Consider the following 11,447-nt stretch of genomic DNA (forward strand, 5'->3'; position numbering starts at 1 on the left):
AATAAGCCAGTGGCTTTCTTGGGTTTTTATCCTGTTAGTTGACCTTGTATGTAATATGTACTTTCATGTACCTACTTCTGCAAATCTTCTAATAAAGTTTTCAATCAATCAATCAAAGACACTGAACCCCAAATTGCTCCCAGTGAGCGGGCCGGCCGGCGCCTTGCATGGCAGCTTGCCGCCATTGGTGTGTGAATGTGTGTGTGAATGGATGAATGAGAGGCCGTTGTAAAGCGCTTTGGAATAAGGCGCTATATGGCTGCATTCACACCGCAGGTCGTAATGCCTAGTTCAGATTTGGTGCCTTTAAACGTTTTTGAACGCCTGCTTACACCTACTTTTTTAAATGACCCATATCTGATACCTGTGCTTACATATCTGATACCTGTGCTTACCCTGGTAACACTTGTAACGACCCGAATGTCGAAAAACTAAAGTAAACAGACAGCCGGGACTTGACTTATGAAGATGCATCACAACAAATAGAAGAAAGAATATATGAAACCAGACACAGACTTTTATTGACCTACAAGTATTTATTGGTTAGTGTTCAGGGCTTGTGTATGTGTGTGTGTGTGTGTGTGTGTGTGTGTGTGTGTGTGTATGTGTGTGTGTGTGTACATGTGTGTACATGTGTGTACATGTGTGTCTTAGTAAGGATTGTCACGAACATACTCCATGATGTGCTTCAGCCCCAGCCAGGTCTCGGAGGCTGTGGGGATGATCTGATTGGCTGGCAGGATGAAACCGTAGCGACCGGTGTCCCTCAGCTCGAAGGCGAAGGAGAACTTGATCCCCTGCTCGTAGGTCCAGTCGATGCTGCCCCCGCTGGCTTGGTCTGGCAGGGGAACACAACACCAGTGAGTCAATCACTTTTTTAAAAATGCCGGTCGAGAGAGGACGCTGGCGTTGCTTGTTCGCCGCTTCTCCGCCCGAAATCTACTAGGTGTAGTTGACTCTAAGCGTTGCTAAGGACTCTAAGCGTTGCTAAGGACTCTAAGCGTTGCTAAGGACTCTAAGCTAGATATACTTGCAGTATACAGAGCAGATTATCCTACAAAGACACTTAGATTCAGATTTAGAAATCTAAAAATGTATTATTATTATTATTATTATTATTATTGATGCTCTGAAGCTACTGTATATAGGCCTGCAGCAGCCATTGTTGATTGTTGTCTATATCATGCTTACCCTAACCCTTGCATGGTAGCTTGCCGCCATTGGTGTGTGAATGTGTGTGTGACTGGGTGAATGAGAGGCCATTGTAAAGCTCTTTGGAATAAGGCATAGCTATATACAGTATATAGTGAGTGATCTCAGACTAAACTCTGATGCTAATAAGGTCTCAATTCTCGTCCTATTAGATCTAAGTGCAGCGTTCGATACGATCGACCATGATATCCTAATCAATCGTCTTGAAGAGTTAGTTGGTCTTTCTGGCAGCGTGTTAAATTGGTTCAGAACATACATTACAGGGAGAAAGTCCTATGTCAAGCTTGGAGATCATGTGTCTGAGAAATATGACAGCGACTTCGGAGTCGCACAAGGGAGCTGCCTTGGTCCACTACTATTCTCACTATACATGTTACCACTCGGGGACATCATTAGAGAGCACAACGTATGTTTCCACAGCTATGAATGAATGAATGAATGAATGGTCTTTATTGTCATTGATATAGTACAGGTACCAAACAACGAAATTTGGGAGGGGGGGGCTCCCCTGGTGCTAGGAAAAAAACTAAAAACAAGAAGGGAAAAGAGCTGGTTTACATAAATAAAGGCTATGTACACTATCCACTATACTATACTATACAAATAAAACACTGTGCTGTACTCTATGCTATGCTATACCTATTCTAACATTTCCTATCTCTGAACCTTATGTACCCGAGGGTTGTCATATTGCACATAGTGTTATTGCACATTCATTTAAAGTGTCGCAGTTTGCAGGTTTGAAATGTTCACAGTTGTGTTTCAGTATTGCACTTGATTTCAATCTAGTAGCTGCCATCAAATTGTCTAGATTGTCCAGGGCCTATAACCTAGGTCTTTGCTGTGTTCAGGGCCTGAATGGCCCTGGGGTAGAAGCTGAGCTTCAGTCTGTTTGACTGTATGCCGATGACACGCAACTGTATATTTCTGCTGAACCAAATGATACTTCAGCTATAGACTCCATCACGAACTGCCTTCTAGCAATAAATAAATGGATGAGCAATAACTTCCTGAAGCTAAACGAGGACAAAACTGAAGTCCTACTGATCGGCCCTAAAGCAAAGAGGGATATGCTGCTTAATAATCTGGGGAAACTGACATCATGGATTAAACCTGAGGTTACAAGTCTAGGTGTTATTTTCGACTCAGACCTAAGCTTCAAGTCCCATATTAACAAGGTGACGAAAACATCATTCTTTCACCTTAGAAACATTGCTAAAGTAAGACCACTTATAAACCAAAAAGATGCTGAAAAACTGATTCATGCCTTTGTCTCAAGCCGGCTCGATTACTGTAACACACTTTTTACTGGCCTTCCTAAAAAAACTACTGCAAGACTTCAGCTCATTCAAAACTCTGCAGCTCGACTTCTAACTAGAATCAAGAGGAGAGAACACATTACTCCGGTCCTAGCCACTCTGCACTGGCTGCCAGTAACATGTAGGGTTGATTTTAAGGTCCTCCTCCTTATATACAAAGCCCTTAATGGGCGAGGCCCAAAGTACATTGCTAATTCCCTTGCCAATTATGCACCCTCAAGAACACTAAGATCATCTATCGCAGGTTTATTAGAGGTTCCCAGCAATAGTCAGAAGAAGATCGGGAGCGCAGCCTTTGCCAACTATGCCCCAAAGCTTTGGAACACATTACCTTTAGAGATCAGGGAAGCCAGCTCACTAAATATTTTTAAAAGAAAGCTAAAAACGCACTTCTTCAATATAGCCTTCAACTAGCTCATCTGCACCTGCCTACTACTCATTTGCCAGCTACTGCACTTTAAATGCCCTTTTTAAAATTATTTTTTATTGTATTTTCTTTACCTTTTCTTTTTACTGTTTTCCCCTGCTCTTATATTCACGTACACAGACTGACTAGTTGAAAGAGGTGTGCAAAAGATTTAAGTTAGTGTGGAAATAAAATAAAGCCCAGTCTTGCCATTAGGCAAGTGGTAGTAAATATGTTCATAGTGGTGCTGGTGTAAAGCCAGTGGGAAGTACAGAAAGACTGTGTAAGGTAGGGAGATGAAAGGGATATGGAAAGATCTTTACCTTTTCTTTTTAGTGTTTTCCCCTGCGTTTATATTCATTCTATGCTTATATATGTTTTTATATATGTTTTTAGATTCACTTTATGTTCTTATTCCTGTTGTAAAGCACTTTGAGCTGCATTTCTTGTATGAAAGGTGCTGTATAAATAAAGCTTTACTTACTTACTATATAAGTCAGTCAGTTTACCATTTAAGTATCACATAAGTATTGTAAGTGCTGTCATTGACGGCTCTGTCTGCCTGTCTGTCTGCCTGTCTGCCTGTCTGCCTGTCTGTCTGTCTGTGTGTCATTGACGGCTCTGTCTGCCTGTCTGTCTGCCTGTCTGCCTGTCTGCCTGTCTGCCTGTCTGTCTGCCTGTCTGCCTGCCTGTCTGTCTGTCTGTCTGTCATTGACGGCTCTGGTACTCACAGATGATCTTGCAGATGCTTCCCACTTTGTACCTGGTCCCGTGCAGAGAGGTGAGCTTCTGGACCGCCGCCCGACCCAGAGAGTCCTGCACAACCAAGAGGAAGAGGAGCTTTAGTGATGGTGGCCAGGCCAACAGCACTGTAAGAGACAGTGAACTACAGAGCTGACTATGCGGAGATGAGGGGCGTATAGTCGGGTGGGTTGGCGACATCACGTAAGAAACTGTGATCGAACACCCATTAATGGTCAGGGATTTAACTCTAGAACACCATTAATGGTCAGGGATTTAACTCTAGAACACCATTAATGGTCAGGGATTTAACTCTAGAACATCATTAATGCCCCAAAAATGCCTGAAAAAATATAAACTTAGTCATTACCAGCTCGGCCTGGTCAGGTATGTCCGTGCAGGTGTATCCGTAGGGGTACATGAGCAGCTGGGAGTAGGCGTGCACGGAGATGAAGGCCTTCACGTTGCCGTGGCTACGCACCAGCTTCACCACGTTCTCCACCTCCACCTCAGAGTGGGCGTGAGTGCCGTGGTACGAGTCTGAGCACGGGTTACTGCTGGCTCCAGGACCTGGACACACACACACACACACACACACACACACACATTATTGGACTATTATCTATGGAAATCTATTATTATTATTATTATTATAGGACTTTTATCTAGGGGAGTTAGCTACTTAGCTAGTGCTAGTCAGCTCGGCCCCTGGGTGAGATAGAGAAATGCGGTCTTCACCGGTGGGGCAGGGGAGTGGCCCAGGTGCAGGGGGGGGGGGGGGGGGGCAGAGGCCACTGACCTGCCCCCTACTGGCTGTGAGGGGCAAGCACGCTTCACAATTTCCACAGGAATTGTCCCAGTCTAGTCATTGGACTATTATCTATGGACATCTATTATTATTGGGCTATGATCTCTGGAGGTCTCTCAGACAGCCAGGCTGAGCTAACATAGCCAAGCTGAGCTAACGTAGCCAAGCTCTGCTAGCGTAGCCAAGCTGAGCTAGCGTACCGCCAAAGCCGGCGTCCCAGTTCCTGTTGGGGTCGACGCCGCGGCAGAATGGGCTGGAGGTCTTGGAGCGGGTCTTACGCCACATACGGTCCTGCAGACAACACAGTTACATACGGTCCTGCAGACAACACAGTTACATTTTTACATTTACATTTACATTCTTACATTTTTGCCATTTAGCAGACGCCTTATTCCAAAGCGACTTTACAATCGATACATTTGACTAAGCAAGTGAATCATCAGTTCACCAGTCGTAGCAGGAAGAGTAATCTAGCTCAGGCCAGTGGCCACTGGCAGTCGTCTAGAAAATAAGATTATATATACGTATATATATATTTTTTAATTCTTTTTTTTATAGACACTGGAGAAACAGTACAAGGGGGGCGGTAGAAGTCTTAGGAGACAGTGCTGGGGGGCAGTAGAAGTCTTAGGAGGCAGTGCTGGGGGGTAGTAGATGTCTCAGGAGACACAGTTCTGGGGGGTAGTAGATGTCTCAGGAGACGCAGTGCTGGGGGGTAGTAGATGTCTCAGGAGACACAGTTCTGGGGGGTAGTAGATGTCTCAGGAGACACAGTGCTGGGGGGTAGTAGATGTCTCAGGAGACACAGTGCTGGGGGGTAGTAGATGTCTCAGGAGACACAGTGCTGGGGGGTAGTAGATGTCTCAGGAGACACAGTGCTGGGGGGTAGTAGATGTCTCAGGAGACACAGTGCTGGGGGGTAGTAGATGTCTCAGGAGGAGACACAAGTCTCTCACACGCGACTGTCAGTTATAGGTCAGTTAAGCTGGCAGACACATAACGAATCCCTTTGACCTTTGACATTGTGAGACGGCTAGCAGAACAGACAACATTGGCAGTCACAGTAAAAATCACTTGAGTCATAAATCATACACCACAAATCACTAAATACGTCCCCCCACTGTGGTGACCTGTGTTACGAGGGGGGGGTCTTTGTTGACGACTCGCCAATGCCTCCTCCTGGTGACTTGGAGGATTGCAGTCAGTATGGGACTTTATTAACTGCTGGTTGTCAGCTGTGTGTGTTTGTATGTGGCTACTGATGTGTGTCCCGTTTCCCTGTTCCCTTGTCAGTCGACCACAACTGTTATGTTTGGAGAACTCTAATCCTGCCGGCAGGAAATACCCGGTATTTAAGACTTTGCGCTATCTGTCCTGGAGGACCTTGTTATTGCCTTTTCTATCTGTCCTGGAGGACCTTGTTATTGCCTTTTCTATCTGTCCTGGAGGACCTTGTTATTGCCTTTTCTATCTGTCCTGGAGGACCTTGTTATTGCCTTTTCGTGACGTATGATCAGGTACATTTGAAGTCAACTTAGTTTGTTTCGTTTTTTAATGTTACTTATTTCAAGGCTGCCTTTCGGAGCCTGAGTTTATTTTCGACAGTGTCGTACGTATTGTTTTGACCCTGCTATTTCTCTGTGTACCACATGTACAAAAGAAGAGATTTGGTGAGGCTGCATTCTCATTCTAAGCTCCAGATTGTGTCTCACTGCCAGTTTACATTAGAGATGCAACCTCAGCACATAATGTTCAAGTCTAGACTAAAACCCCATCTTTTTAATATTGCCTTTAAGTGACTAAATAATTAAATGATGATTATATAACGATTGGAGCACGTTGAGCTGCAACGTTTGTAGGAGAAGTGTTATACAAATAAAAGTTATTATTATTTATTATTATTATTATTATTATTATTATTATTATTATTATTATTATTATTATTATTATTATTATTATTATTATTCTGGGGTGGCACGGTGGCACGGTGGCAGAGTGGTTAAGATCACTGCCTCACAGTCTCAAGGTACTGGGTTCGAATCCCGGTCTCGGAAGGTGCTGGGTTCGATTCCTGGTAATCACTGTGGGAGTTTGCATGTTCTCCCCGTGCCGCGTGGGTTTCCTCCGGGCACTCCGGTTTCCTCCCACATGAATGAATGAAACATGCAGTATGAATGAGTAAGAATGCGAGTGAATGTGAAAGCGAGTGAGCATTCCCAGGGCTCCTTCGAAAAAGAGACTCGTTCTCAAAGGAATTCCCTGGTGAAGATAAAGGTTCTTCTCAGTAAAGAGAGACTTTATTTTACTCCCTCAGTTATTCTGATCTGCACCGCCGATGGGTCCAACACCTGATCACGTATAGAAGCCTGCTATATAACAGGTCTGCTGTGGGGTAGGCCGACACAGTCGTTATATAACAGGGGCCTATTCCACGAAGGTCGATTATCTTCTAATCCGCGATAAAGTTCTAATCGGCGATAATTTTATCTTGCGTTCGGTGCCATCAATGTGGCTCAAATAATTCGCTGTTTGGTTGCTATGCAACATAGCCTGCTCGCGACCAGAATAACTCGGGAGGCTAAGAGGCTGGCTAAGGTAATGCGTGCGTCAAAAAAGGCTCACAGGCGGAAACTACATCCCGAACGACAGTTCCTCAAGTGTCTTTTAGGAAATATTAGTTCCCACTTCACACGAGATAGATAGATAGATAGATAGATAGATAGATAGTTTGACTGTGTGATAGATAGATAATTTGATAATTTGAAAGTGTGATCGATCGATAGATAGATAGTTTGATTGTGTGATAGATTACCTGATATTTTGAAAGTGTGATAGATAGATAGGTCGATAGATAAATAAATTAAAAAGTGTAAAAAATAAAATAAAATAAATAGGTATGTCTATCAACTTGCATTGCTTTTGCCTCAGCAGTCTGGTTGGCGCAGTGGTTAAGGCAACCAGCTAGAGTTCCGAAGGTTGCGAGTTCAAGACTTGATTTTTTTTTTTTTTTTACATTTAACCGAAGTATTCATGCAAAGGCTTCAAACACCATTGTAATCGTGTCAGTTCTTGTAAATTAGCCTGCACCATAATTTTATAGCCTACATACTTTTTTAGATGAGATTTTAGATTAGATTCAGACAACGAAATGCAGTAAAAAGTGTGTCAGAAGAGGGATTTGAACCACCGATTTAAAATGACGAATAAATACTATGGCAGCGGTTGATACCACTAGGCCATTGTGACGATATGACGGCTCGTAGCCTGCTGCTGATATGACCACAGTAGTAAATATTCATTTATTAAAATATGAACATATAACAATAACTGGGGCTAGTATGACCTACGCATTTAATCGGTCAGCAATTTCTTGCCAAACCATTTCCCTCGCCTTGTTAATTGCGGCAGTATTGCACTCTTTTACATCTTATTTTTCCGTCTTCATAAAGATCAATATTTCGGAATGCTGCGCAAATGTAGGACCCCTGCAGAGTGGAGTATCTTCATTTCGACAGATCGACTCTTCGGGGCTCTTTATGTCTGCGTGCACGCGCCCATATCGAGGATTTCTAAGCCGGTGTTCTGTGAACACTGATGACACAAGCCTGATCCTCGTTCGAGGAATCACCTGAGGCTTGAATTCCAATCCCGAGTTGCCTGATCGCCTGATTTATTTCAATCGCCTATATACTAATCAACGTTAGTGGAACGGCCCCCAGGTCTGCTGTGGGGTAGGCCTACACAGGCTGTTCACAGCCGGCACCTACGCTGCTGTGGGAGTGGACAGGGGACACCTACGCTGGTGTGGAAGGGGACAGTGGACAGGGGACACCTACACTGGTGTGGGAGGGGACAGTGGACAGGGGACACCTACGCTGGTGTGGGAGGAGACAGTGGACAGGGGACACCTACGCTGGTGTGGGAGGGGACAGTGGACAGGGGACACCTACGCTGGTGTGGGAGGAGACAGTGGACAGTGGACAGGGGACACCTACGCTGGTGTGGAAGGGGACAGTGGACAGGGGACACGTACACTGGTGTGGAAGGGGACAGTGGACAGGGGACACCTACGCTGGTGTGGGAGGAGACAGTGGACAGGGGACACCTACGCTGGTGTGGAAGGGGACAGTGGACAGGGGACACCTACGCTGGTGTGGGAGGAGACAGTGGACAGGGGACACCTACACTGGTGTGGAAGGGGACAGGGGACACCTACGCTGGTGTGGGAGGGGACAGGGGACACCTACGCTGGTGTGGGAGGAGACAGTGGACAGGGGACAGGGGACACCTACGCTGGTGTGGGAGGAGACAGTGGACAGTGGACAGGGGACACCTACACTGGTGTGGAAGGGGACAGTGGACAGGGGACACCTACGCTGGTGTGGGAGGAGACAGGAGGAACCTACGCTGGTGTGGGAGGGGACAGTGGACAGTGGACAGGGGACACCTACGCTGGTGTGGAAGGGGACAGTGGACAGGGGACACCTACACTGGTGTGGAAGGGGACAGTGGACAGGGGACACCTACGCTGGTGTGGGAGGAGACAGTGGACAGGGGACACCTACGCTGGTGTGGGAGGAGACAGGGGACAGGGGAAACCTACGCTGGTGTGGGAGGGGACAGTGGACAGGGGACACCTACGCTGGTGTGGGAGGGGACAGTGGACAGGGGACACCTACGTTGGTGTGGGAGGGGACAGTGGACAGGGGACAGGGGACACCTACGCTGGTGTGGGAGGAGACAGGGGACAGGGGACACCTACGCTGGTGTGGGAGGAGAAAGGGGACAGGGGACACCTACGCTGGTGTGGGAGGGGACAGGGGACAGGGGACACCTACGCTGGTGTGGGAGGAGACAGTGGACAGGGGGAACCTACGCTGGTGTGGGAGGAGACAGTGGACAGGGGACACCTACGCTGGTGTGGGAGGGGACAGGGGACAGGGGACACCTACGCTGGTGTGGGAGGGGACAGGGGACACCTATGCTGGTGTGGGAGGAGACAGTGGACAGGGGACACCTACGCTGGTGTGGGAGGGGACAGGGGACAGGGGACACCTACGCTGGTGTGGGAGGAGACAGGGGACAGTGGACAGGGGACACCTACGCTGGTGTGGGAGGGGACAGTGGACAGGGGACACCTACGCTGGTGTGGGAGGAGACAGTGGACAGGGGACACCTACGCTGGTGTGGGAGGAGAAAGGGGACAGGGGACACCTACGCTGGTGTGGGAGGGGACAGTGGACAGGGGACACCTACGCTGGTGTGGGAGGGGACAGTGGACAGGGGACACCTACGCTGGTGTGGGAGGAGACAGTGGACAGGGGACACCTACGCTGGTGTGGGAGGGGACAGTGGACAGGGGACACCTACGCTGGTGTGGGAGGAGACAGTGGACAGGGGACACCTACGCTGGTGTGGGAGGAGACAGTGGACAGGGGACACCTACGCTGGTGTGGGAGGAGACAGTGGACAGGGGACACCTACGCTGGTGTGGGAGGAGACAGTGGACAGGGGACACCTACGCTGGTGTGGGAGGGGACAGTGGACAGGGGACACCTACGCTGGTGTGGGAGGGGACAGTGGACAGGGGACACCTACGCTGGTGTGGGAGGAGACAGTGGACAGGAGGAACCTACGCTGGTGTGGGAGGGGACAGTGGACAGGGGACACCGACGCTGGTGTGGGAGGGGACAGGGGAGAGGAGACAGGAGACAGGGGACAGGGGACACCTATGCTGGTGTGGGAGGGGACAGGGGACACCTATGCTGGTGTGGGAGGAGACAGTGGACAGGGGACACCTACGCTGGTGTGGGAGGGGACAGGGGACAGGGGACAGGGGACACCTACGCTGGTGTGGGAGGGGACAGGGGAGAGGAGACAGGAGACAGGGGACAGGGGACACCTACGCTGGTGTGGGAGGGGACAGTGGACAGGGGACACCTACGCTGGTGTGGGAGGGGACAGTAGACAGGGGACACCTACGCTGGTGTGGGAGGGGACAGTGGACAGGGGACACCTACGCTGGTGTGGGAGGAGACAGTGGACAGGGGACACCTACGCTGGTGTGGGAGGGGACAGGAGGAACCTACGCTGGTGTGGGAGTGGACGTAGCCGTCAGGGTTGGTGAGGATCAGCAGGTAGACGTCCATGGTGTCCAGCAGGGAGGTTAGGGAAGCGTCCTGCCCGTAGTCTGTGGCCATCTAACAACAACAACAACAACAACAACAACAACATGCACTTGATTAATGAACAGATAAGTAATTAGATTAATCAATATCGAATTAATACAAATAAATACCTATTTAAAACGTCAGTGTACTGTTCATTGATTTAATACACAAACACATACTACCCACACACACCCCACCCACTTACTGAATTGATACAAGTTGCAAAAAGCTTTTTACAGAAACACATCGGACATTTTGACAAGAATAATACAGATTGGCTGACTATCTGTGCCTCCCTTCATGACCACAATGTCCCCATCTTCTAACGGCTGCTTCCAGCATGATAATGCACCGTGTCACAAAGCAAAAGGTCGTCTCAAAACTGGTTTCTTGAACATGACAATGAGTTCAGTGTTCTTCAGTGGTCTTGATCTGAATCTAATAATATATATTAATAATAGAACACTATGTGTGACCCTTATGTTGGGTGAATTATGTAGGGGTGCGATTGAGATTCAGTGTTTGTTGTTTTTTTCCGTTGAATGTAGGAAGTCTAGGAGTCTGTGTTTCATGTCCCCTAACTTGGCTTTGACTACGGTGCGACTAACACTTTCTGTGTTATGATGATGTTGTTGTTGTGTGTTTCTGTGTTATGATGATGTTGTTGTTGTGTGTTTCTGTGTTATGATGATGTTGTTGTTGTGTGTTTCTGTGTTATGATGATGTTGTTGTTGTGTGTTTCTGTGTTATGATGATGTTGTTGTTGTTGTGTTTCTGTGTTATGATGATGT

General features: G+C 47.6%; 1 protein-coding gene across 1 annotated transcript in view; it reads right to left on the minus strand.

The window, feature by feature from the left end:
* Positions 1 to 628: 628 nt before the first annotated feature.
* Positions 629 to 11,447, minus strand: part of LOC308164887 (carboxypeptidase A2-like) — a 23,236-nt gene continuing 12,417 nt past the window's right edge. Inside the window, exons 7-11 of the mRNA XM_080538943.1 lie at positions 10,576 to 10,686; positions 4,687 to 4,777; positions 4,049 to 4,248; positions 3,669 to 3,753; positions 629 to 838 (exon numbers count right to left, since the gene is read on the minus strand). Of these exons, the coding sequence (XP_080395069.1) occupies positions 651 to 838; positions 3,669 to 3,753; positions 4,049 to 4,248; positions 4,687 to 4,777; positions 10,576 to 10,686 (675 nt within the window). The 3' untranslated portion in view covers positions 629 to 650. The remainder of the gene's footprint in view (positions 839 to 3,668; positions 3,754 to 4,048; positions 4,249 to 4,686; positions 4,778 to 10,575; positions 10,687 to 11,447) is intronic.

This window comes from Nansenia antarctica (genome assembly GCF_963989245.1).
Source record: "Nansenia antarctica genome assembly, chromosome: 9".
Classification (NCBI taxonomy): domain Eukaryota; kingdom Metazoa; phylum Chordata; class Actinopteri; order Argentiniformes; family Microstomatidae; genus Nansenia; species Nansenia antarctica.